Source organism: Eleginops maclovinus, chromosome 1 (assembly GCF_036324505.1).
Source record: "Eleginops maclovinus isolate JMC-PN-2008 ecotype Puerto Natales chromosome 1, JC_Emac_rtc_rv5, whole genome shotgun sequence".
Taxonomy (NCBI): Eukaryota; Metazoa; Chordata; class Actinopteri; order Perciformes; family Eleginopidae; genus Eleginops; species Eleginops maclovinus.
The window spans coordinates 3872772-3900051 of NC_086349.1; the positions used below are offsets into that span (position 1 = coordinate 3872772).

Genomic DNA, 27280 nt, shown 5'->3' on the forward strand with positions numbered 1-27280 from the left:
AATCAGATTCAGGTCAGGACTTTGACTAGGCCACTCCAAAGTCTTCATTTAGTTTTTCTTAATCCATTCAGAGTGGACTTACTGGTGTGTTTTGGATCCTTGTCCTGCTGCAGAACCCAAGTGCGCTTCAGCTTGAGGTCACAAACACATGGCCGGACATTCTCCTTCAGGATTTTTTGGTAGACAGCAGAATTCATGATTCTATTTACCACAGCAAGTCTCCCAGGTCCTGAAGCAGCAAAACAGCCCCAGACCATCACACTACCACCACCATATTTTACTCTTGGTATGACGTTCCTTTGCTGAAATGCTGTGTTCCTTTTACGCCAGATGTAATGGGACACACACCTTCCAAAAAGTTCAACATCTGTCTCGTCAGTCCACAGAGTATTTTCCCAAAAGTCTTGGGGATCATCAAGATGTTTTCTGGCCAAACTGAGATGAGCTTTTATGTTCTTTTTGGTCTGCAGTGGTTTTCGTCTTGGAACTCTGCCATGCAGGTCACTTTTGCTTATGGTGGAGTCATGAACACTGACCTTAACTGAGGCAAGTGAGGCAAGTGAGGCCTGCAGTTCTTTGGATGTTGTTCTGGGGTCTTTTGAGACCTCTTGGATCAGTCGTCGCTGCACTCTTGGGGTAATTGTGGTTGGCCGACCACTCCTGGGAAGGTTCACTACTGTTCCATGTTTTTGCCATTTGTATTTAATTGCTCTCACTGTGGCTCGCTGGAGTCCCAAAGCTTTAGAAATGGCTTGATAACCTTTTCCAGACTGATAGATCTCAATGACATTGTTTCTCATTTGTTCCTGAATTTCTTTGGATCGCAGCATGATGTCTAGATTTTGAGGATCTTTTGGTCTACTTCACTTTTTCAGGCAGGTCCTATTTAAGTGATTTCTTGATTGAGAACAGGTGTGGCAGCGGCTGGGTGTGGCTTGAGAAATTGAACTCAGCTTTCCAAAGATGTGATAAACCACAGTAAATTTATGTTTTAACAGGGGGGGACAATCACTTTTTCACACAGGGCCATGTAGGTTTGAATTTTTTCACCCTTTAATAATAAACACCTTCATTTAAAAACTGCATTTCTAAATGTGTACCTTATCTTTGTCTAATATTGAAATTTGTTTGGTGATCTGAGACATTTAAGTGTGACAAACATGTAAGAAAATAAGAAATCAGAAAGGGGGCAAACACTTTTTCACACCACTGTATATAATATATAAAACCATACACTAGTGTCTATAGAAATGGAAAACAGTGTCAGTTTAAGTCATTCTGTCCTGGTTACCGCATCATTTATGAGAATACATTTTATAACATGCAAGATTGTAATAATAATAGAACATATTCCAGGGGTTTGTTTGCAATAACATCTGTATTTATTATGTTTCTGTGTGCACTCAGGAGTATCAAACAGGCGTTGTTTGTTCATTGAAACATTGTCTTTTATCCACACTTCTTCATACATGATACATGAGACGTAATATTTAGATTGATGGTGTTATTTTAAATGTTTCTCTCCTTTCTTCCTTCTGCCAACAGTGCCGCAGTTTTTCATCTCTCCCGTTTTTATGCATACATTTTCCTGTCAAGTTTGTCTCTTTATAAAAAGTGCAAACATTGCTTGGATTAAATTAAATTGCATTCGCCATCTTTTGAACGATGCACCTGGTCCTCCTACTGGAAGAGCTGATGGAGGACACTCAGGGCGGTCGAAGGGAGGTGTATGCAACCAACACGTCCGTACAAACCACAGAGGGAGCTGTTGTTGTTATCACCATGGTGAAGTGTCTCTGCCTCAGTCCTCAGCTTCAATCCAGTGTCTGATGGAGTCCTGCCCCAAATTCCTGATAGCACGGCTCTGTAATGAAAGGTTTACAATCAACGCAAGACATTAACAAAATCATACTGTTGATGCATAACTTAAAGGGGCCCTATTCTGCTCATCTTCAGGTGTTTATCAGTATGTAGTGTCTCTACTGGGACATGTCTCCATGCTCAAATGTTCAAAATTCTCATACCGCCTGTGCTCCAGCACCTCTTTTCACCCTCTCTCTGAAATCAGAGCCCAGTCTGATTGGTTAGCTGGCCGGCTCTGTTGTGATTGGTCAAACAGCTTAGAGATGTCCCTCCCCTTAACCTACCAATAGTATATGTTGGAGGGCTGGACAGAGCAATTGTTGGGATTCAACCTTGGGATTTTAGCCTTTGCAGACCATTTACATGCATCAAAAACTATAGAACACACTACAGGAAAGGGAAACCTCCAAAAAGCACAACAGTGTATAGTCACAAACCTGTGTCTGGATCAATGAGCGAGTGTCTAATGAGGAAGTCCAAGACCACCATGGCACAGTTGGGTTTGAAGTCCTCAGTGGCCAGGAGTTCCTTCACCTGAAACCAAGACAGAGCCATAACCAAACCCTCCTGTGGTATTTCTGTCTCCCCTCAGATTATTGTTATCTGACAGGATTCATATTCAGACCGTGTCCACAGTACTGACCTTGTCCATGGGCAGGAGGTAGAACTCTTGCACCTCTCCATCCCCTACTTTAGGCTTGAACCCCACAGGAAGTTCTAAATCAAAGACATACTGGCTCTCTGGAAACACCCCGTCTTCATCCTCATAGGTGTAGCTAGAGATGCACAGGAGTAGTTAGTTATTACATTGTTTTTTGTTATATTAAAGACTGTCCTTTAGTGAATTACTAGATTGTGTCCTCATTTAATACGGTGTTACTCTTTTTTTACGTTAAAAAAACAAACAAATATTGATCTTGGTATTTCGTTTTTTAGGCATAAGACATTAAATAAAAGTATATCCCCACAAAGAAGAAGAAACAAAAACATAATAAAAAAAACAAGACAAAAAATATACGCACACACACACACACACACGCGCACACACACACACACACACACACACACACACACACACACACACACACACACACACACACACACACACACACACACACACACACACACACACACACACACACACACACACACACACACACACACACACACACACACCATTTTAAGAAAAATCTAAATAAATCAAGCTTACCTTACTGTGCTAACAGGACGAGCCTTCTCCGCAATGGCTGCTGGAATGCATGCCTCCTCCTCACATTCTTTGATCGCAGTTTGTTTGATGTCAAGCCCAGCCGCCAGACCACCTGCTGCCTCCAGAGACAAAACACTGACTCATTCATTTGTGGAAATCTGAATTGGAAGAACTTTGTATTTAAGACTTATCCTTTGTATAGTAAGTATCTACTATGTAGTATATGTAGACAGTGTCTTCTCTCACCACATTGTCCAGCAGTCCAGGGTACGTCTGCTTAGTAGAGGAGCGACGTGCAAGCCACATGCTGACTTCCCCCCCGTCACTGACAGTGTAGCCATTGATATGGACTCCACTCCTCTTCACACCGAACAGACCTGCGTGTGAAGCATCACAATAAGCTCGTACAACACGAACAGTGATATAACATGGCACTGTGGGTTCCAAAACTGACTTGTAGCTGATCTCTCCATCGACATCAGAGGAGGCTCAGAGAATTTTGACATCACACTGTATTTCTGAAAGACAGGAATGCATCAGAATTACAGCGATGCACTTGATGTTATTCACAACTTCTAGGCTTATTTTACATATTCACATTATCACTATAGTATACAGTCCAGGGTCAAGTCCAGTGTATAAGACAGAAGAAACCACCATCCCTTTAATCCATGAATGTTTAATCCATGGCATTATATCTCTGGAAGTCATTAAAGAGGCCCTATTATGCTTTTGGGGGTTTTCCCTATCCTGTAGTGTGTTCTATAGGTTTATGTGCATGTAAATGGCCTGCAAAGGCTAAAATTCCTATATGGGAGTTACTCTCCCACACCCCCCTGCATGAAACGCTTCCATTGGACTCTTTTGTTTACTCCTGTAACATTAAACTATGTAACACTTGCGCTTCTGTTGGCTAGTGCAGCAACACATTGTACGTGACAGGCTAAAGGGCGGGACATCTCTAAGGAGTTGACCAATCACAACAGAGTCGGCGTGTGTGTGTGTGTGTGTGTGTGTGTGTGTGTGTGTGTGTGTGTGTGTGTGTGTGTGTGTGTGTGTGTGTGTGTGTGTGTGTCTCACCTCATCTCTCCATCCTTTGAGGCAGCTGAAGATGCCCTCTTGCCTCAGGGTCTGCAGGACAGCGTCCACAGCCTCAGACCTCCTCCCGTGTGAGTCCAGGCTGGGTCGCAGGGACACAGCGCTCCCTTGCGGCGGACTAAACACATCTGGAAACCGACTCAACAGCGGGGCGACTTGAGGAGGAATCCAGCCGACCTGTGCTCCATTTATTTCAAACCTAAAGCAACTAGCCCGACAGGAGCCTGAAGGGAAGGTGGAGGGGACTACTTCAAACCACATACATATCGTAGACCGCATGTTTAATTCAGTGCCCAAGTGTCGTGTAACTTACCTGGTGAATAAAAGTTGTTCATTCGGCTGAGCAGCTGGAGTATCTTTTCTGACCACTGAGAGAGAGACATTTCCCCAGTATGTCAGGAAAACGTTACTCAAACTTAGCCCTGAGGCACCGCGGGAGGAAATGTATGAGTCAAACTGGAAGGGGACTAATATTGTTATTAAAAAAAACTGGAAAAAACTAGCATCTCTGGCGGAACCAAGCTGGACGCCATGTTTTCATAACAGTGGCCAGCACGCATGCGCATCTCTGTCGGTGTGTGTCTTCTTTGCTGGATTTGGCAGATTAGAGGCTGCAAATGCCGATTAGTTCCCTCTAACGTTACTGTCCGTCGAATCGAATTACAACATACAGTCCAATATTGGTTACTTTAAAATTTCATAAATTGTATTTAGTTACCTAATCTAGGCATCACAATCAAAAAGTAATGTAACCTGATTACTTTCTGTTACTTCTGGATTGTGTAATATTTAAGACAACATAAACTGTAGAAACCAAGATATTTAGTATCGAACATGTTTCCTCTTAAATTATAATGTAGGCCTACAGAGTAGTATAGTAACACAGTATTTCTGTTTCATTAATCTGGTGTTCACTCACTGTCCATTTTCCACTTCAAGTTCCCCAGAACCTGCTGTTTCTTCTATGTGGAATCAAACCTGCTTTATTGCTACCCATGGGGATTCCTCCCTGAAGCGATTGCCCGGCAACATACTTTTCTCTGCACTTGTCTGATGGCTTAAGTTATTTTCCATAGCATGATCATTTTCCTACACTCCCTGTCCAGTAAAAAATCCCGTAGCACCATATTTAAAAACACATGAACATTTTTTAAAAACAAGTTATAAATGTGAGGGGTTACCTTGTAAGTTTGGACTGGGGAGCTGATGTTATATCTTTAACCTCCAAAATATACAATATGAGAAAGTCCGACTCTGATAGGGCCAATAATACCTCCTTGGCTTTTAAAAACTCTGGTGGAGGATTTGGAATATCCTCAAGTTAATGTATTACTAATGCATCTATAGTCCCAACACAGATAGTACAGTTAAGGAGAAAAGTTGAGATTTACTTTACAAACCATGTCAATACAGGCAAGAGTAAGACATCACTGCACTGAGGTTATAATCATCTCCTCATATTCTGGGTAACTGTAGTTGCTATAAATGTATAGAAAGAAAATATAAGTAAATCCTTTTAGAAATTATCCTTTTAAGGGCTAACAGGAGCAGGAAAACAGGAACATTTGACAAATGAAAATACCTCCTGATGATGGCAGTCATGCAACACTGGAAAAAAACACTAAGGCTCCTGTTGAGTTTTAAACCAATGTTTAGACTGATGAAATACATATTTTAGGCCATTCAGTACTTAGGGTGCGAGTAGTTTAGTTTTTAGGTTTCTTGGTTAGTGTGGGATATGTTTTTGGCTTGCAATGTTTCTGTCTAATATATGCTGTCTCTCCAATGCAGTATGTATTGATAAAATATTAATGTAAATACTTTATGTTTAATGTCTGGGCCCCTGTTGTTAAGCTTTCACGCCTCAATTATGTCTTATGAATGTACTGCTGTGTGTATTTTTATTTAACCTTGTGAATAAATAAATGATGATGATGATGATGATGATGATGATGATGATGATGATGATGACAACGGTCTTCAATGTGGAGGTGGTGGGAGACAGGAGAATGGCAGCCAAGCTGTCCTTCCTGCTGGACAATGTATCCTGGCCACCCCCTCCAGGACACCCTGTCTGCACTACGTAGCTCCTTTAGTGGCTGCTGCACCCGCGGGGACTCATGGTCCTTCCTTCCTGCAGCAATCAGACTGTATAACCACCACAGCCACTGGTAGACCCACACAATACAGACTGCTGAGATCTTGTGCAATAAAATCGTAATGTGCAAAAGACTCTTTTTTGAAATACTGTGCCATAATAACCTTTATGTGAAAAAAAATCATTGTAATACATGTCCCAATATTTGTATAATGTCTCAACACCTTACATCACATAGGTCATTAAGTACTTAAGTACTTACCTACTTAATTGTCTTCATTTTTATGCTAGTATCACTACTGTGCATTTCTTCTATTAATATGTTAGCGCATTATGTATTATTGCATGCCTTTTTTTACGTGCTATGTGTCTTTTGCGTCCATGCCACTTGCTGTAACAATGTACATTTCCCCGCTGTGGGACTAATAAAAGATTTTTGATACTGAAATAACAGGAATTTAATGGGGGTATAGAAATATTCAATATCCAAGTAACAACATAATCAGAATCTCAGGTAAAGATGTGGTGGGTAATGGCACTCCAAAAGTAGCAAGCGTAATCAGCCCTATACTCTTCTATACATTTAAAAACAAATCTGGTTCTCTGAAAGGGGATAAAAAACGTACATTTTAATGTGAATAGAGTTCATCAAGGGGTCAACCAGGTGGGGGAGATGGGACTTTAAATCATCTGGAGAAGAAGAACAATTTTAGCAAAAGGACAATAATGTTTTTTTAAGAAAATAATATTTTAGGAGGATGGCCTGTAAAAACGGGATTGCAATAGTTTGAAGGGAGGTAACATTTTTGATTTCAGATTAGGGATTCACATAATAATGCTAAAATGCATATTTATGTTATTTTGATCTGTTCAAGACTGCAATATGGCAGCATGGCATATGCAGGGGCGGATCTAGCCATTTTGGGGCCCTAGGCAAAATATAGACATGGGGCCCTCATTCTTGAAACACACACATCAACCAAATAACCATTCCAATACCCTTGCTTTAAATTGAGATTAAAGAATCGCAATAAACCAATAGTGCACTGTCACTAACAATGGTCTTAACTCTCCACAGTAAAATCAGTTTCAGATTGCTCCAGCATTTGGCAAAATTATATGTTTATTATTCAGAGAGACAGGCAAAGCAGTGGTTGAGTGTGTGAGTGAATGGGTGGGTGAGTGAGTGAGTAACAGGAAAAACAATGGGAGAGAGAGAGAGAGTTTAGGTTTGCAGGTAGTTAAGTCATCTTCAAATGTCCATTTTCCATGTTGCCTTCACCATTTCATGTGAGTGAGTGAGTGAGTGGCAAAACAGTGTGTGTGTGTGTGTGTGTGTGTGTGTGTGTGTGTGTGTGTGTGTGTGTGTGAGAGAGAGAGAGTGAGAGAGAGAGAGAGAATGTGAGTGAGTGAATGAGTAAGCTGTGTGTGTGTGTGTGTGTGTGTGTGTGTGTGTGTGTGTGTGTGTGTGTGTGTGTGTGTGTGTGTGTGTGTGTGTGTGTCCAGAGGAAAGCTCTTTTTGTGGTGCAGTGAATGGAGCAGCAGCCTCTTTCCCTGACGTGATGGAGGAGACGTCAGAGTGGGTCACCGCCATCGGAGGTGATCAGCAACCCGCACACACACTCACCTTAATGTGGACAGAATTGTTGGAGTGTATACTTTATTGTGTGTGTGTGTGTGTGTGTGTGTGTGTGTGTGTGTGTGTGTGTGTGTGTGTGTGTGTGTGTGTGTGTGTGTGTGTGTGTGTGTGTGTGTGTGTGTGTGTGTGTGTGTGTGTGTGTGTGTAAAGGAGTGTGTGAGCGAGACAGAAAGCATTTGTAAAGTCCTACTGTTGTCGTCTTCTCAAAAGTCTTCATATCATAGAAAAGTGGTGAGCAGCTGTATGGAACCCAACCTGAAAAACAGACAAACACAGCATTAGAACAAAAACACTCACTACACTGTGTTTCATTTGGCAAGGATCCTTATACAACAGGAATGTACTTTGTCAAATCAAATACCTTGTTCAGCCAGGGCTCACTGATAGAAGGTGATGTTGTTCATCTGTCTTTTCCCCTGTTGTCTTCTCACTACGACAAAAATCAACACCAGGTCAATCATGGAGCATTATAAATAATTGTGAATATATATAAATAAATGTTTTTGAATGATTACATTCTCTTTGTCCCTCTCTTCCTTTTCTCTGTCTGTATCCCTGTTACTCTTCATCTGTGTCCCTGTTTTGCCTGTTCTCCTTTGCGCCTGTCTCACTCATCTCTTCTTCATGTGCTTTTCCTGCCCTTTATCAGGTCTCATTCTCTCCTTTGTGCCTGTCTTACTAGTCTCTTCTTCGTGTTCTTGTCCTTGCCAAGTTTCTCTTGTTTTTGATCTTTTAACTTTTTGAACTTTCTGAACTTTCTTTTCAACAGTCTCATCCTCTCTCATTTCAGGTTGAATCATCTGACATCAGCTGTGTATAGCTGAGAGGCCTTGTATACATTCTACAGTCTGACCCTGCGAGCTTTGGCTTCTGCAAATCTTGTGATCACTGAGTCCATGTCCAGTGTTTTTGTGATTTCATGTTCAATAGAGATAACAGCCAGGGCAGACAGGCGGTCTTGAGACATGGTGGACCTCAGGTAAGTCTTGAGTCGTTTTAGTGATGAGAAACTTCTTTCCCCTGATGCCACAGTCACAGGGAGACTGAGCAGTAGTCTCAGAGCTATACTCAAATTTGGGTAAATGTCAAGGATGTTTTCCCTGTACACATAATCCAGCATCTGGAAAGGTGAAGAGACGTGTGGGGGGAATGCTCTGACTGCATTAATTATTTCCTGCTTTAGGTCCTCTGCATCAACATCATTCATTTTCTTCTCGAGCCTGTGGCAACATTCATCTAATTCCTTTCCCTGCATGACATTTTGCATCTGGTCAGTGGAGTAGAGAAAGCCGTATAGCTCAAAAACACCCTCCATGTGTGAAAATCTCTCCCTGACTGTGACCAGGGTTGTGTCCACCATATGCAGGAAAAACTCTCTTCTGAAATGCTCTTCTGCAGTACACACTGTCTCCTCTCTCCCCTCATACTCAAACTGCCTTTTCTTCTTTCTCTGGCGCATCTCTGGCCAGGCCATCTCCAAATCAATCTTCTCTGCTATCTCCCTGGCATCTGTTTTAGCAGAGTTGAATCCATCCTCTCGATAATCTTTCAGAAATCCTATCACTGCAAGGACCTCTCTCCTCATGACCTCCACTGACACCTTGGGGCTCTGCAATAGCTTGCTGACTTTGTTTGTGTGAAATAGGACATTGTACCATACAACTGTACTCACCAGAAAAGGCCATTTCTTCATCTCTTTGTGAATGCTGTTGGCATTGGAGGCACATTCAGAGTCCTGCTTTCCCTCAGCATACTCCCTCAGAGCGGTTAGGGCATCCAAAATTTCAGGCAGCTGGTATCGGACAGCTTTCACGGACTCCACCCTAGCCTCCCATCTTGTTGCACTGAGTGATTTAATGGTAAAATCCGTCACGTGTTTTTGAAGGATTGTCCAGCGGTGAACTGAAGCACTGAAAATAGCATACAGTCGCTGTAACAGTCCAAAAAAACTTAAAGCTGTCACAGAAGACTTGGCAGCATCACCAACCACCAGATTCAATGTGTGGCTGGCACATGGGACACAGAGTGCTTTGTTGTTAAGCTCCAGGATTCTGCTCTGGACTCCCTGTTTCTTCCCCTGCATGTTACTGCCGTTGTCGTAGGATTGCCCACGACAATCAGCAAGATCCAAATTTAGTGTCTGAGGTGTCCCAAAAACAATTTGAGTAGGCCTTTCCCAGTTGTGTCCTCTGCCACGAGAAAGCCAACAAAGTGCTCATGAATAGACACTCCTTCGCCAGGCTTACAGTCCACAATCCTCAGCACCACGGACAGCTGCTCATCATGGCTGACATCTGGGGTGCAGTCCATGATGACACTGAAGTATTTTTTTTTTCTTCACCCTCTCCACTATTGTTTTCGTCACGCAGCTTCCGATCAAGCAAATCAATTCATTTTGAATCACTTTACTGAAGTAACACTCAGAGACTGCTTTCTCAGCTACCCTCTTCACGTGGCCCCTCAGTACAGGGTCAAACTGAGCCATCAGTTGAACTTGGCCTAAGAAATTTCCATTGCCGTGCTCATACAGCTTCTCTGAATGGCCTCGAAAAGCTAAGTTGCGCTCGGCCAGATGTGTAATAATGGCAATCAGTCGTTTCAGAATCTCTCTCCATTTGTTAACTTCATTTACAAACAGCTCTTGGTTCACATTATCTATGGCTTTACCTGTTTGAAGCCGTTGATGAAGTGTTCGCCAAGCAGCCATATTATCAAGATGATCGGCAGACCTCGCGTGATCTTTTAAGAAGGCTGCTAAATTTTTCCAATCGTTTGTGCCATCGGAGCTGAACTGCTGCTTGTTGCAATTGCCAAACAGCCGACAACAGAAGCAAACAGCGCGGTCTTTCATCATGCTGTACACGAGCCAGGACCTCTGGATTTTTTCGCCATTCTTCATGTTCATGTTGTAGTACGTGTTTGTGAATCGTCTGCCCTGAGTGTTCTGGGGGAAATCTCCTCGTATCTACACTGGTCCTTTCTGTACTATTGAACAACGCTCTCTGTCTGTTAACTTTTCTGGCCAATGTGCAGGGTCGTCGCCTATTATTAAATTATCTCCACTGCTGGTGGTAAATGGCCTAGCACTACTCACCACTAAATCACCTTCGTCTTCATCATCCAGAGTCACCTGTTCCTCTGCTTCGGCTTCTATAGCCACCTCTTCTCCTTCGGCACCCATAGCGACTTCTCCTTCCACTTCAACATGTTCCTCATCAATACCTGCTGAGCATGTAGAACTAGCAAGTTCAGGAGCTACTACAGCGGATGCTGTAGCAGCAGGAGATGTAAAAAAGCCAAAGGACGTTAATTTTGGCAGTGTATCTGCAATTCTTTTGCTCTCTTTTTTTTAGAATAACCACTTTCGTAGCTCCGCTTCATTTTTACGGAGTCGCATACAGTTTACTTCCCGCTGCTTTGGTTTGAAGGCACGTCATTATTGCTACGTCATCATATTATGGACTAGTCAATGCACAGTAATGGAGGGGGGTATGTGTGCTTGGACAATTATTATTTAGACATTAATTCGGTATTATGCTGATATTTCTTGTTTTTTTATTAGAAATGTGTTTTGTTTTTTTACTTCACTTAAGTAACAAATTAACATTCGTTTTTTGTGTCTTTACTGTGACTGGGATGGTCAGATTTGGGGGCCCCTATTTGGTTGAGGCCCTAGGCAATTGCCGAGGTTTGCCTAATGGAAGAACCGCCACTGGGCATATGGGTCAGCAACAAAATCAATGCTGCCTGAGTTAGAAATCAGACTTCAGAATCAGCATTCACAAAATCAACAGCTCAACATCAGCATCAGGAACTTTAGAGTTTACGTTTAGCCAAGCACAGGAGATCCCTTGAAAGTACTAAACTGATTGTTTGACCTCTTGACCCACATTGGTCTGAAAAGGATTTACATTTGTCACAGTAATGAACTAGTCCCACTAGGTGGCGGAATTGCAGCTCAGTGGAAGCAGGCTGCCGTAAAACCCCAAAGAAGAAGAAGCTGCCGTTAATCCTCAAGCGAAGAAGAATCCGCAACAAAAAATATATCCGTAAATAACACAAATTTAGTCTCGTGAATATGAGTTTAAATTTGTTTCTCAAGAAGTCCCAACACAAATAATTAAGAATTAGGTCTGCGTTGTGTTTGAAATAGGAGAACCCTGCCAGCTCCATGGAAATAGTAACTGCAGTATTTAGCTAGTTTGCATCCAAAGCTAACATTAGCTAGCATCCATCCATTCTGGTGTTAAAGACACTCACTCCTCACCCAAAGACGAGACAACTTTACGCGACTGACGACTGAAGGTAAGATTTCATATTATCCCAAATGCCTTATGCTGTCACATTCAGTCTTAGCTAAATAAGAGGCCATACCAAACTGCATTCAAAACTGCAAGTTGATATTTAAAGGCACCAGCATTTAAAATATGTCCAATAGGGTATACTCTAAAGAAGTGAAAGAAGTACTCAGAATAAGTAAAGTAGCAGTACTACAGTGTACAAATAAATATAAATAAAAGTTAAAGTCCTGCAATGTAAAATGGCCATTTTAAGCACGAGATATTGTTTTTTATATTTTATAAATTATTGCACTTGGGAAATATGGGTTTATTTGAATTACTTTAGGGTAGCTTCACCTGTAATAATATATAATAATGTGTGTGTGGTGTATATTGTTTAATAATAACCTTTATCTGCAAAGGAACTAATGTAGTGAGTAATAAGAACAACATTAGCCTGCTGGATGTAGCGGAGTAAAAGTATAAAGTAGCATGATGTGAACATAGTTAACTAAAGTGCAATTACCCACATGTTTTACTAAAGAACAGTACTAAGTTACATTACACCACTGCCTAACAGTATACATGAAATACACAGAATGCATTTTCATTTTATTTTAAAACTCGCCATGTTTTCTAGCGCATAAATTAGTTTTAAAAACATGTTATTTTTACTTCCAAAAGGTGTTATTACTTGAAAGGTGTTATTACTTGAAAGGTGTTATTACTTGTTGTTATACAGTGCACCCCATTCTGAGTGTATTCTTTGAAGAGGATCAGGGGCCACATGCGAAAAACAAAAGGAGATCTTTTTTTTTTAGTTAGAATTATGAGAAATAATACAGAATTATTAGAGAGAAGTGAGATTCTGACGAAGTCAGAAAACGTACTTTTGGTCACACTTAAAACATATTGTAGCCCTAATTTTCTTTTCTGGTATGAATTATAAATCTAATGTGATCAGGCAAACCCTTTTCAGAATCTGATTTCCTTTATTAGTCTTATAGTGCTAAAATGACAGTGTTACAGCTGAAGTGGCATAGCAAGTAAAAAAGGCAAGCAATGACTAACAGTAAGATAACTAATTCAATATTGACAAAAAGCACACATTACTAATAGAAAAAATACAAACAATTAAGTGGATTTTCTTCAATTATTATTATTTTTCTACTACATTATTTAAACTGATATAATCAACATCAGTGTTTTCCTCTCTGCTGTCATCCTGTGTGAAGCTCCATCTATTCTCCATGGCTTCATCAGAGGTCAGCATGCAGGACATGAGGGAGGTAGTGATCGTCACCATACCCGACGGCATGGGTGAGGAGCTCTCATCTGTGGGGGAGGAGGAGGAGAAGGCAGTGATGTTGAGCGCAGAGCTCAGCGCTCAGACTGGGTAATGTACACACACACTGCTCCGGAACACAGTGTGGGCTTTGATTGTCCTGTTGATCAATTTACTAAATCAAACACTGTGGTTTTACAGGGAGGAAATCCTCACCGAAGCATCAGTGGAAGCAGAAGCTGAGGCCAACAGAACGGATTCAATGTCCAGGGAAGAGGCAGTCATCGGTAATGTCACCTGCACTATTTCCTAGATTTTTGCTGCTCTTTTCCACAGAAAAAACATTGCTAATGCTAAAATGGGCTAATTTAGAGAGCTAAAGCATATCAGTTTACTTCCAAGTGAATCAAATACAGTATTGAAAACTTTCCAGACAATTTATTAACTTTTCATGTCTGTATATGCCTCAAAAACAGAAGAGTCTGTGTTGTGAGCAAAGCTATTCTAATAGGAATTGCCCCAAAGCTTTTACTTCATTCCATAAACAGCTCTCAGGCTCTGAAGTCTTTACACTGGCTACCTGTCTGTCTGCTGCTGGTTTTTAAAGCATTAAATGGTTTAGGACCAAAATATATTAACCATTTCTTGCTAAATTATGGACCATCAGGAGTCTCAGGCCTTCTAGGACGGATCTGCTCTCTGTTCCCAGAGTCAGAACTAAACATGGAGAAGCAGCGTTTAGCTATTATGCTCCAACTATCTGGAACAAACTCCCAGAATCCTGCAGGTCCGCTCCAACTCTTACTGTTTTTTAAATCCAGACGGAAAAAATGTTTTTGCTTTAGATTGAGCTGTTCATCTGCAGTGTGGCTTCTATTCATGTATTTTATACCTGTTGTGTTTATTTTATTATCTGTGCTTTATTTGTGCCTGTTTTTAAATGCCATTTGGTAATGTGTTTCTGATGCATTTTTTTCTTAATATCTTTTATTTTATTTTGTAAAGCCCTTTGAATTGCCATGTGTTGAAAGGTGCTATATAAATAAACTTGCTTTGCCTTACCTCTGTAACTGTGCACTAAATCATGCTGGGGCTGACCATATGCGTTTCAAATACACATGATGTTTATCATTTTATAAGAAAGTTGTTGCATGTTTACATGATCAGATGTAAGAATTGACAGTGTTTTGGTCTCTGCAGTGAAGTTGACTGAGGAGGTGGATGTGGAATCTGATGAATTCTACCCCATCACTTGTGGAGACACCAAAGCAACGTTGGTCTGGAAGAAGTTTGTCTGCCCGGGGATCAACGTGAAATGTGTCCAGGTATTTCTACAAACAGATCGGCAAAAAGCTAATTTCAAACACATTTTAGGAAATGAAGATTAAGTGTATGGTTAATCGGATCATCTCATGCTGTTTTTCTTGCCCCTCCCTTCAGTTCAACGGGCAGCTCATCAGCCCCAAGGAGTTTGTGTGTTTAGCGGGGAAATCCACTCTGAAGGACTGGAAGAGAGCCATCCGCCTCAACGGCACCATGCTCAGGTCTGGACTCATCAGATATATTAAATATGGTGTGTCCCCCCCCCCACCCCGCGCCTGATTCGCCTCCATTGGACTCCTTTCTTTACTTCCGTAACATAATTACATCACTATGTAACACTTGTGCATCTACTGGCGAGCGCTCCAAAACATTCTAGGTGATAGGCTAAGGTGAGGGACATCTCTAAGCGGTTGCCCAATCAAAACAGAGCCGGCCAGCTAACCAATCAGAGCAGACTGGGGTCTGGTTTCAGACAGAGGGTGAAAAGAGGTGCTGCAGCAGAGGTAGGATGGGAAAAATAAAGAGCTTTTTGAACATTAAAGCATGGAGACATGTCCCAGTAGAGACGCTACATACTGATATGAACCTGAAAATGAGCAGGATATGGCCTTTTCAGAAGGGAGCCCAAAACCTTCTTTTTTTTAATGCAACATTTGCTTAAAAATACGCTGAACTTTTCTTTTTTTTTGCATGTTTCATAGAAGAATGACCAGTTTAATCATGCTATAGTCCTTCATATGGCTCTTTACTCTAATCTAAACAAAAATCATTGTTCAAATACTCTGATATTTACCTAAGTATAGTAAAATATAAAAGAGATGTGATGAGTGCCGCAGGGTTGACTTGTCAGAAGAAAATCTGAGTTTTTTCCTGCTATAATTGTAAATATGATAGAACAATTCCATTGGCCAGGTACAACCTGGAACTTATTGTACAATAAGTTCCAGGTACAACCTGGAACTTATTGTACAAAAAGCCAATGGAATTTTTCTATTACAGTGGGGCAAAAAAGTATTTAGTCAGCCACCAATTGTGCAAGTTCTCCCATTAAAAAAGATGAGAGAGGCCTGTAATTTTTATCATAGGTATACGTCAACTATGAGAGACAGAATGAGAAAACAAAATCCAGGAAATCACATTGTAGGATTTTTAAAGAATTTATTTTCAAATGATTGTGGAAAATAAGTATTTGGTCAATAACAAAAGTTCATCTCAATACTTTGTTATATACCCTTTGTTGGCAATGACAGAGGTCAAACGTTTTCTGTTAGTCTTCACAAGGTTTCCACACTGTTGCTGGTATTTGGGCCCATTCCTCCATGCAGATCTCCTCTAAAGCAGTGATGTTTTGGGGCTGTCGCTGGGCAACACGGACTTTCAACTCCCTCCAAAGATTTTCTATGGGGTTGAGATCTGGAGACTGGCTAGGCCACTCCAGGACCTTGAAATGCTTCTTACGAAGCCACTCCTTCGTTGCCCTGGCGGTGTGTTTGGGATCATGGTCATGCTGAAAGACCCAGCCACGCTTCATCTTCAGTGCCCTTGCTGATGGAAGGAGGTTTTCACTCAAAATCTCACGATACATGGCCCCATTCATTCTTTCCTATACACGGATCAGTCGTCCTGGTCCCTTTGCAGAAAAACAGCCCCAAAGCATGATGTTTCCACCCCCATGCTTCACAGTAGGTATGGTGTTCTTTGGATGCAACTCTGCATTCTTTCTCCTCCAAACACGACGAGTTGAGTTTTTACCAAAAAGTTCTATTTTGGTTTCATCTGACCATATGACATTCTCCCAATCCTCTTCTGGATCATCCAAATCCCCTCTAGCAAACTTCAGACGGGCCTGGACATGTACTGGCTTAAGCAGGGGGACACGTCTGGAACTGCAGGATTTAAGTCCCTGGCGGCGTAGTGTGTTACTGATGGTAGCCTCTGTTACTTTGGTCCCAGCTCTCTGCAGGTCATTCACTAGGTCCCCCCGTGTGGTTCTGGGATTTTTGCTCACCGTTCTTGTGATCATTTTGACCCCACGGGGTGAGATCTTGCGTGGAGCCCCAGATGGAGGGAGATTAGCAGTGGTCTTGTATGTCTTCCATTTTCTAATAATTGCTCCCACAGTTGATTTCTTCACACCAAGCTGCTTACCTATTGCAGATTCAGTTTTCCCAGCCTGGTGCAGGTCTACAATTTTGTCTCTGGTCTCCTTTGACAGCTCTTTGGTCTTGGCCATAGTGGAGTTTGGAGTATGACTGTTTGAGGTTGTGGACAGGTGTCTTTTATACTGATAACGAGTTCAAAAAGGTGCCATTAATACAGGTAACGAGTGGAGGACAGAGGAGCCTCTTCAAGAAGAAGTTACAGGTCTGTGAGAGCCAGAAATCTTGCTTGTTTGTAGGTGACCAAATACTTATTTTACCGAGGAATTTACCAATTAATTCATTAAAAATCCTACAATGTGATTTCCTGGATTTTTTTTTCTCATTTTGTCTCTCATAGTTGAGGTATACCTATGATAAAATTACAGGCCTCTCTCATCTTTTTAAATGGGAGAATTTGCACAATTGGTGGCTGACTAAATACTTTTTTGCCCCACTGTATATTTACAAGCTTTCTTCAGCGAAATAATATTCATTATTTGTTCCATCAGATGTTCTGTTCGTGCTGCTCTAAGCCTTTCATCATGTTTTATTCCTCAGGAAGATCATGGACTCCGGTGAGCTGGACTTCTACCAACACTCGAAAGTGTGCTCCAACACGTGCCGTAGCACTAAGATAGACCTGGTGGGAACCAAAGTGTCGATCAGCACTGATCAGTCTGCTGACCTGGTCCCGGCCCCCCCCTCATCAGCTGACTGTAAGTCTGAAAGCGTCAAACATGGTGTTATTGCTTTAATAATAGCGATAACTGACATTTTATAACCACTGCTGTACGACAGATCCCCTCAAACCCTTAAGATTTGAGGGGATCTGTATCTATTTATTTGTTTGACATTAGAAGCTCTTTTTGTGGTGCAGTGAATGGAGCAGCAGCCTCTTTCCCTGACGTGATGGAGGAGACGTCAGAGTGGGTCACCGCCATCGGAGGTGATCAGCAACCCGCACACACACTCACCTTAATGTGGACAGAATTGTTGGAGCGTATACTTTATTGTGTGTGTGTGTGTGTGTGTGTGTGTTTGTGTGTGTGTGTGTGTGTGTGTGTGTGTGTGTGTCCAGAGGACTCGGTGGCATTCTGGCGTTCGGTGAAGGATGCTGGTCTGATGGAGGAGGTGGTGGAGGACTTCCAGAAGGAGCTGCAGGAGGTGCTGAAGGGGCTGCAGGAGAGAGTGTGTGACCCACCGCTGCAGGTCAAAGGTCAGGAAAAGGGAAAAAAACATCTAACTACTTTATAACAATATATACAGATGGTGTTAAAATATTAATAACATATTAATGCTGAATTCTGAACAATAAATTGTAGTAAAAATATGAAATTTAAAAAAGTTACATACAAAAATACGTGCATTACAAATAAAAATAAAATATTTATACAAACAAAGTAGAAATGTGCATATTGTAATACTATATATAATACGTATACTTCAATTTAAAAAAGTGTATTAGTATTAATAACAAATAAATGCTGAATTGGACAGTTTAACTGCAACTAATGTTAAAGAACTGTAGTTGTGCTGCAGGCACACAAACTCCAGCCAAACGACAGGAGATGCTATCCAGTACAAACCAGTTTAATGACAAGAGTTTGAAGAGAAATTGTTCGACTCACTCACTGCACAAGATGACACTCTATACTAAAAAGAGCATCAGAAGTACACACTTTATATGAGCAAGGTTGGCTAAAGCTGCCTCATTTACAGTTTTATGTGACACTATAAACAAATACTAAACTAATATAAATGCATTTGTCTTTTCCTCATGTCTTAAACATGACTAGAAAGTGAAAATGACTAGTCTACCAAACGTGAGTCAGCTAAGAAAGGCTTTCAGTAGCAATCTCCAGAGTCTAGAACTCTTCTTTAATATCAAACACTGCTCTGTCGCTCTGAACTTCCTGTCTTTGTTTTCCAGATGCTGTGCTGCTCAACAACATAGTGCAGAACTTTGGGATGTTGGACCTAGTGAAGAAGGTTCTGGCCAGTCATAAGAGCCAGATGGATCGCTACAGAGAGCAGTACACCCGCAGCCTGGCCGGTCAGTGCATCCCGCTGCTCTGTGTTCACTGGTGACTGTGTAGGGTTACTAGGGTTTAGTTTAGTTTATAAATAAAAAGATATATATACAGCCCCGGAAAAAATGAAGAGACCACTTCAGCATTATCATTTCTCTTGTTTTATTATTTATAGGTATGTCTTTGGGTTAAATTATTATCGTGTGTCTTAAATCTTTATCTCTACATGTATGGCAGCCATTCCAGTGTCTGTTGAATTCCAACACAGAGAAATGTTGTCAGTAGTTTATAGAATACAATAAAATAAAAATAATAATTTAACTCAAAAACAAACCTATAAAAAATAAAACAAGAGAAACTGTCTTGACAATAATAATCTGTGATTTAATCAAATGTAATAATTAAGTTTAAATTCTAGTATCACAAGGTTTCCACACTGTTGCTGGTAGTTTGGCCCATTCCTCCATGCAGATCTCCTCTAAAGCAGTGATGTTTTGGGGCTGTCGCTGGGCAACATGGACTTTCAACTCCCTCCAAAGATTTTCTATGGGGTTGAGATCTGGAGACTGGCTAGGCCACTCCAGGACCTTGAAATGCGTCTTACGAAGCCACTCCTTCGTTGCCCTGGCGGTGTGTTTGGGATCATTGTCATGCTGAAAGACCCAGCCACGCTTCATCTTCAGTGCCCTTGCTGATGGAAGGAGGTTTTCACTCAAAATCTCACGATACATGGCCCCATTCATTCTTTCCTTTACACGGATCAGTCGTCCTGGTCCCTTTGCAGAAAAACAGCCCCAAAGCCTGATGTTTCCACCCCCATGCTTCACAGTAGGTATGGTGTTCTTTGGATGCAACTCTGCATTCTTTCTCCTCCAAACACGACGAGTTGAGTTTTTACCAAAAAGTTCTATTTTGGTTTCATCTGACCATATGACATTCTCCCAATCCTCTTCTGGATCATCCAAATGCCCTCTAGCAAACTTCAGACGGGCCTGGACATGTACTGGCATAAGCAGGGGGGACACGTCTGGAACTGCAGGATTTAAGTCCCTGGCGGCGTAGTGTGTTACTGATGGTAGCCTCTGTGACTTTGGTCCCAGCTCTCTGCAGGTCATTCACTAGGTCCCCCCGTGTGGTTCTGGGATTTTTGCTCACCGTTCTTGTGATCATTTTGACCCCACGGGGTGAGATCTTGCGTGGAGCCCCAGATCGAGGGAGATTAGCAGTGGTCTTGTATGTCTTCCATTTTCTAATAATTGCTCCCACAGTTGATTTCTTCACACCAAGCTGCTTACCTATTGCAGATTCAGTTTTCCCAGCCTGGTGCAGGTCTACAATTTTGTCTCTGGTCTCCTTTGACAGCTCTTTGGTCTTGGCCATAGTGGAGTTTGGAGTATGACTGTTTGAGGTTGTGGACAGGTGTACATGTGGTGTTGTAATAAAGAATTGCATGACAAACTAAGAAGAGAAATCAGAGGGGGGTTTACTTTATGATAACATGATTTCTGAATTATTGGGAGGATGTCCCGTCATTTTCTGACACTTTGACACTGTGTGTGTGTGTGTGTGTGTGTGTGTGTGTGTGTGTGTGTGTTGTGTGTGTGTGTGTGTGTGTGTGTGTGTGTGTGTGTGTGTGTGTGTGTGTGTGTGTGTGTGTGTGTGTGTGTGTGTGTGTGTGTGTGTGTGTGTGTGTGTGTGTGTGTGTGTGTGTGTGTGAGAAGGGGAAAGGGAGAGAGCTGGCAGAACTCCAAAGCCAGCCTCATGCCCGCAAATGAAACAAACAAATATTTATTGTCTGTGCTGCGATACAGTCATCGTAGACCCACAGTATGTATTGATGGTGGGTGTATTGATGGTGTGTGTGTTCCCGCAGCGCTGGAGCAGCAGTGTGATGAGCACAGGAAGCGTGCCAAGGAGCTGAAGAGCAAATCCCAGCACCTCAACAACGTGCTGATGACCCTCACTCCGGTGCCTGCACCCCCCACCCCCAAGCGCCCCCGGCTGACCCGAGCCATCTCCGGCCCGGCCACCCTCAACGCCGCTCCCACCCAGATCACTCTCAACCAGATGGGCGGGGTTCTGACCGTGGCAGGAGGAACCGGCACTAACCTGGGCGGGTACACCCTCCTGACCTCCCCGCTCTCTGGGTCTGAGCTGCAGGGCGATGCCACCAGCCTCACCGTGCTGTCGGCGGCAGCGGGGGGGCAGGAGGGGGCAGCCGGCGGGTCCCTGGTGAAGCTTATGGGGCCTCAGTTCCAGCTGGTGACGCTGCCGATGCAAAGCCTGTCCTCCGTCCAGCAGCAGGGCAGCAGCATCAGTGTGCTGGAAACCACGGCAACCGCTGCGGACGATTCACAAGAGGAATGCCAGGCGGACGGCGATGGCGAGAGTCAGCCAGAGCAGGTTAAAGAGGAAGGGGTGGGGCAGTCGGAGGAGCCGCAGTGAGACAGAGACAGATGTGTCCCTCCCGCTTGTTATTGTCATTATTCTGATGTAATGGCGGCTGAGGACTCGTCCTCATGTTCCCTTTTTATGAGTTGTAGATGTCCTTCAATGTCTGCGTTTGTATCGGAGTGACGTGTGTCAGCAGGGATCGGTCTGTAAATATGTAACTAATATATTTGATACCGCTGTGTGTTTCTGTAGGGATGTACGTCAAACAGTGTTGTTGAGTTTAGTAATAAATGCTCAGTCTTCAAAAAGAACTTGTGAGTGTAAATATAATGTGTACTTTTTTACTCCTATTTTATTGTTTGGTTGATTGCTTCCAGATGTCTTTATCAAATGAAATTTGATCAGTTGTCTTCAAATAACAATTTACTACATTTTGTTGAGGTGATAAAACGAGTAAATTAGCTGTTTTTCCACTTGCATGTTCATGTATGCTATTTTCTGTTGAGACAAATGACCATCAAGCAAATAGTAATAAAAACCTTTTGAATGCAGATAAATTCAACAGAGCAGGGTTATAGTTCATGCATCCTGCTGCATTGAAGCAGTCGTCAGGTCTTACACTGATATCTTTTGGTGTGAAGAGATACTTGAATAAAAAATAATAAAAGTATTAAAGAAACATAATCGGTAATGATCAATGGAGGAAAAAGATCTCAGCTACTCTGCTCAAGAAAAAGTGCTGCTGTCAGTCTAAACATATTCTGTTACAAGTAATAGCCCTGAGTTCAAAGTGTTACTTAAGTAAAAGTCTTATGAGCTAAATGTACTCAAGTATCAAAAGTAAAAATACTCATTGTGAAGAATAGCTCTTTAAAAAAAGCTGTGTTATCATAGGATATTATATTATTCTGTTTTCATCCGTAGAAAATACAGGTACGTTCTTTTAAAATAATTTTAAAATGAGTAGTAAACATATACCGTTTAAACACAACATGTTTATCATGTATAAAGTAAGTTTAAGTGTCAAATAAACGTAGTGGAGTAGAAGTAAGAAGTAGCCATTGAAATGCTCACGTTAAGTTGAAGTACTGCAAAATTAAACTTCAGTACAGTATTTTAGTAAATGTACTAAGTTACACCTCTGGCAGCCTAATCAAGATGGAGGTATGATGAGTCCTCTCTCAGGTCACTTTATGTGTTTGTACTAAGGTGTCTTTCAGCCAATCCGAAGCAAGGCTGATGAAGTAGCGGCAGGCCGGGAGTCTCACATCTGGAATGGTATTCTACTATAAGTGAACACATTGAGTTTGTTTTATCCTTTAGAAGCATTGGGACTTTACTTGACACTTCTGAGTATTTTATTTATTATTATTATTATTATTGTTATTATTATTTTCTGAGTGCATTTCATCCCGTAGACACTTTTTTCAAATGCATTTATTTTTGTGTTTCTGAGTTTTATCCTGTTTGCTTTATTTGTACGCTTACTGGATAATATATAGAAGTATGGGGACTTATCGTGACACTTCTGAGTTTTTATTTATTTTTATTTCAATTTTTTCTAAATCATTTTTATTATTGCTTTTTAACAGTGAGTTTTTGTCTTGTAGAAGCTGTGGGACGTCCCTGGACACTTCTTCCCTTTGCACAAGATGGCGCCACACCCTCACTGTCAGCCCTCTGATGGTCTGCAGACCTTCTGTCTCCAGTGGATTCCTGTGTCAGGTTATAGCTTCTGTTATCTTGATCTGAAAACTTACTTTTAGAGTACTTGCACAATAATTCGATCGGTTTTGGATCACAGAAAAAGGAGGAATATTTTAAATAATTATCCCTTTATTTTAGTGGAACAATTTAGAATTAAGAACTAAAGAGAACAAAGGCAAATTTTGGATTAATTGTGAGAAATTATCCGATACAGAAATGGCAAAAACATTAATTTAAATCAATTGGTAATATGAATAATTTTGCACTCTTTAACTTTGACAGCTAATGGCTCACACTAAGAAAGTGATCGATCAACTTGAAAATCCAAAACATCTATCGAGTTTTTTATTAGTTTTATCTTCAAACTCGCATTAAAAGAAAAAATGTTCGTCAGTTTTGGCGATAGAAAATTAAAAATATATATTTGGCAACAAAGTAACCCATCACACAACCCATCATTATATTTAATTAAATGTCACCAATTGTTTTATTAAAGTTTAAAATGCATTAAAAGTGTATGGTGCATGCCGAATTTGATAGTGACTTTTTATATATATTTTAGGCGTGTCATGTCCAGGTATGATTCTGTTGATAAATATAAAATATAAAATCACATATCCTGTGGGTTTGGCATGATGGGGCTTGGCGCAATGAAGCGGAACTCTGTCAATCAGGATTCCCTTCTAACTTGTTAGTCAAACAGGAACATGGCTTTATTCATAGTTTATTAAACAAGCATCCATTATTGAATGACAGACGATGATGGCAATAACACGGAGATGAGTTACACAGAAGGCAACCGAGTAAAGCAACATGGGCAGGCATATGATCATTCTGGATACATGGTGTCGTTTCAAGTGAACCTGCACGAGTTCTTATAGTTTGCAGCATCTATAGGCTCAAGTCATCATAGGAGTAGTACGGCTCCTCCGCTGAGCGCACAGAGATTTTGAAGTGGCGGCGCAGAAAGCCTCCGTAACGCTTGTCCCACTTCAGGTTGTTCAACTTTGGCCGGATCCTTCTCATGAATCCCCCGTAGCGCTTCTGCACCTCCTCGGGCTCCTGGCTTTCCTGCTCCATGGAGCTACTCCTCTTTGTCTTGGGGCCGAATTTGCGTAAAAAGCCGCCATAACGTTTATGGAGCATCTGGTCCTCCGACGCATCTGGCCCGTCCGCACCCCTCTCCTCCAGCCTCTTCAACAAGTCCTCGTATTTCTTGGGCAATGCTTCGGCTTCCAGGATGTAGTTGTCGCGCCACGGGGAGCCCAACATTTTCTTCTTGTTCTTGTCGATCCTCTTGATGAAGCCACCGTAGCGCTTGACCAGGTCTGCCTGCTGACTCTCCTCCTCCTCTGCGCCTTCATCCTGCCTGAAGTCCGCCAGCGCGGGAGCCGTCTCGCAGCTCTGCAGCCCCCCCACACACTCGGCACCGCACGACTGCAGGACACAGAGGAACAGAGTAAACCCAATATCTGTGCACACATATCGGTGGACGCATGGTAGCCTATACCTTACTGTGTGACCTTTATATCTTTTTGGTTTGGTTAATACCTTTCCAAAGTTTTCCCGTCAGCTCAACCCGAAAACACCTTTCCTGAATCCCCTTAAGGACCTTTAAGTGCTATTAACTTTTCATTTCTGCTTATTAGTAAAAGACTAAAAACTAAGATGTCCTCGACATTATTTTAGATGTACCATACTGATCGGGTGTCAGACATTTACTCATTAGTACTGACCCTGACAAATGTGGCATTTGTAATTTAAGGATTAACGAAAAAATATTTTAAAATAATTATAAAAAACACTTTTATTTGCTTATTTGCCAGAGCCAGTAATTAGTACATGTATACGTGTCGATGGCTATAAATACTGGTTGCGTAAAGTAAATCAATTAGCTTGTATTTTGTACTATCAAGCGCCAATAAAGGAAGCGGTGATATCACTTAATATAATTTAACGCTCCTTAAGGGGAAAATAATCAGGTAAGGTGTTGGCTGTGTCTGAACTACCGATAAAACCCTGGGAAGAAACAAATTAAGTATTTGGAGACATTTTAAATGACTACCGTCTCCAAGTAGGAGTGAGAAGTCATCCCAAATCCATTTTAGGCTTTTGCTGCCAAACATGAAAAAGAGAAGATTTTTTTCAAGCTGCTTTCTCTTGAATGTGAGCTCCGTGTGAATGTGTCTCACCATGCTGCTGAAGGCGTCGGGACTGATGATCTGCTGCACACATTTCTGACACTGGGAAGAGCAATCTGCATGGATGGAGGGCGGCAAGCTCAGCATCAGCACCAGGACATACCACTCCATTCTTCACCAGATCCCTGACACACACAAATGGAAAAACACCATAGGTCGTTCAGTTTTTACAATTTGAATTAGTACAATTCATGAGATAATTTCACCTGTAGTCATGGAAATAATTTCTGTAAATAAACACTCTCAATTCACTCAGTTTCGATAGTAACTCCATTGTCACCAATCGTGGAGACCCATGCGCAATGCGTTATGGAGTAATCCTTTTTAACACCAATCAGAGAGAAAAAAAAGGTTAAAGTCTTAATTTAAATCAAACAGACATTAAAGTAAATGAAATCAGTACCTCAGGAGTTGGACAGATACTTCCAGTCGTTGTAAGGCTCGCAGAGGCGCATCCAGCATCAGAAGTCCACCCTCCAACTCTGCGTTTCTCCTGCGCGGTGCGTCGCCTTTTCTTTTTATCGCCGGAGACTTGGCTGTGTCACAGCAGCGCAGCTTCTATTAAGGGACCAATGGGAGGGAAATATACTGCGTGAATAGTCCTAGCGTCTCACCGCTTCAGGAGTTCTTAACGCCCACACAGGACGTTTAGGAGCAGCAGCGCAGCTCATCCCATCCGCACAACACCATCATCATCATCATCATCATCATCATCATCATCATCACTCCATCCCTGGGGGCTGCGATCAAACCTGGGGCTGTAAATCACACCGTAATATGTCCATAAACAAACTTTTTTCTCTTTTTCAGTCAAGTAGAGTAAGTATAACCTACGAGACATGAACACTGATCCAAATATGAACATGATGCGTACGTAATGGGGGATTTAGACATGGCCAATGGTGGAATGTAGTGAAGTAAATTTACTCAAGTACTGTACTCAAATATCATTTTGATATATTTTCCTTGAGTATTTTTAATGATTCTTAATACTTATTCCTCCAAAACATGTATCTGACAGCTTTAATATTCTTTGCAGATACAGATTAATACAAAATAATCAAATCAAAATAAATAAATGCTGTCATCTGGGTTCAAAATATCAAGCAGCATTATTTAAAGTAATTAAACATAATTTTATATATGTGATATGTGATGGGCCATTTTCTATAACAAGTACCCTAATAAGATGTTGATGCTTGAACTATTACTTAAGTAAGATTTTATATGCAGGACTTTTCCTTGTATCAGACTATTTAAAACATGTTCTATAGGATATTTTGCTTGAGTAAAAGAACAGAGTATCGCTTTGATATCTTCAGGGCTGAGCAGGGGCGTAGTTAGGACCTTGAAACATTGGGGGCTTAGCCCAGCCCAGAACTTTTTTTTCCATGGGTGCTTGCCTTGGAACATAGTGCTTAGCTTTGTGCTGTGCAAAGACATATCACTATTGCCTTAATGATGACCAGATGTCACTCTTCAGAGACTCAGAAGTACTTGTACTGTACTTTGATCAACAATATTATTATTTTCAAGGGCTTTAAGGCATCATCGGAATGACAGATGAATAGATCCGGGACTATTGTTTCAATTATTGGTAACAAAGTTTTATTATTAACATTCATATTTTGTGATTAACATTTTTGAGATGCTGTGAGGGCTATAGCCCCGAATGCCCAGGTCTAAAGATGCCACTGGGGCTGGCCAAAGGTATTAAAATGGCCAGTTTAGTGTAGTGGAACCAGATGTAAACAGTCCCCCCTGGCCCCTCAGTTCAATGCTGTTTTGCTGTTCTTATGTCCATTTAAAATGAAATGATATTCATGTTGGCAAAAAGGCAAATATCCCCACACAACCTCTTTTCAAACAATTATTCAGTCAGTTTTTTTTTTGTGAAAGAACGCATGCACACACAAATTGAAAGCATACACAACACGCATACCCTCGACAGTTGTGAGTCACTGAGTCATGAGTTAGTTAGTTTGAGGCCCACATCACATAGGTGGCCAAA

At 41.5% G+C, this 27280-nt stretch overlaps 3 protein-coding genes across 4 annotated transcripts; 1 reads left to right on the plus strand and 2 right to left on the minus strand.

Annotated features, from left to right (window-relative positions):
• Positions 1-1359: 1359 nt before the first annotated feature.
• Positions 1360-4715, minus strand: tpk2 (thiamin pyrophosphokinase 2). 2 transcript variants are annotated; one of them, XM_063902899.1, is made up of 8 exons: positions 4485-4715; positions 4154-4395; positions 3528-3591; positions 3320-3450; positions 3079-3188; positions 2507-2639; positions 2301-2397; positions 1360-1864 (listed from the first exon to the last, which is right to left on the minus strand). In XM_063902899.1, exons 1-8 carry the CDS (start codon positions 4552-4554, stop codon positions 1815-1817), a joined length of 897 nt encoding a protein of 298 aa, XP_063758969.1. In that variant the 5' UTR covers positions 4555-4715; the 3' UTR covers positions 1360-1814. The 2 variants fall into 2 exon arrangements, with proteins under 2 accessions (XP_063758969.1, XP_063758914.1); XM_063902844.1 differs by having other exon boundaries at positions 3074-3192.
• Positions 4716-11893: 7178 nt separating this feature from the next.
• Positions 11894-21672, plus strand: gmeb2 (glucocorticoid modulatory element binding protein 2). The gene is made up of 10 exons (XM_063899839.1): positions 11894-12213; positions 13424-13584; positions 13675-13760; positions 14674-14798; positions 14914-15017; positions 17496-17653; positions 17815-17883; positions 18016-18153; positions 18868-18990; positions 20841-21672. Exons 2-10 carry the CDS (start codon positions 13439-13441, stop codon positions 21410-21412), a joined length of 1521 nt encoding a protein of 506 aa, XP_063755909.1. The 5' UTR covers positions 11894-12213; positions 13424-13438; the 3' UTR covers positions 21413-21672.
• A 2107-nt stretch (positions 21673-23779) lies between these two features.
• pdyn (prodynorphin) lies at positions 23780-25836 on the minus strand. The gene is made up of 3 exons (XM_063890466.1): positions 25673-25836; positions 25261-25394; positions 23780-24505 (listed from the first exon to the last, which is right to left on the minus strand). The coding sequence occupies exons 2-3, from the start codon at positions 25378-25380 to the stop codon at positions 23960-23962; spliced, it is 666 nt and encodes a 221-aa protein (XP_063746536.1). The 5' UTR covers positions 25381-25394; positions 25673-25836; the 3' UTR covers positions 23780-23959.
• Between the last annotated feature and the right edge of the window lie 1444 nt (positions 25837-27280).

Bases quoted from the DNA above. Each gene is read 5' to 3' on its own strand.
- tpk2 (XM_063902844.1), bottom strand. From the start codon at position 4,554: ATGTCTCTCTCTCAGTGGTCAGAAAAGATACTCCAGCTGCTCAGCCGA. The intron at 3,451-3,527 runs GTCAGTTTTGGA...CTTCACACGCAG, and splicing joins GATGGAGAGATCAGCTACAA to GTCTGTTCGGTGTGAAGAGG. The intron at 3,193-3,319 runs GTGAGAGAAGAC...TTGTCTCTGGAG, and splicing joins CTGGACTGCTGGACAATGTG to GCAGCAGGTGGTCTGGCGGC.
- gmeb2 (XM_063899839.1), top strand. From the start codon at position 13,439: ATGGCTTCATCAGAGGTCAGCATGCAGGACATGAGGGAGGTAGTGATC. The intron at 14,799-14,913 runs GTATTTCTACAA...CCCTCCCTTCAG, and splicing joins TCAACGTGAAATGTGTCCAG to TTCAACGGGCAGCTCATCAG. The intron at 17,884-18,015 runs GTGATCAGCAAC...GTGTGTGTCCAG, and splicing joins GTGGGTCACCGCCATCGGAG to AGGACTCGGTGGCATTCTGG.
- pdyn (XM_063890466.1), bottom strand. From the start codon at position 25,380: ATGGAGTGGTATGTCCTGGTGCTGATGCTGAGCTTGCCGCCCTCCATC. The intron at 24,506-25,260 runs GTGAGACACATT...TGTGTCCTGCAG, and splicing joins CCGACGCCTTCAGCAGCATG to TCGTGCGGTGCCGAGTGTGT.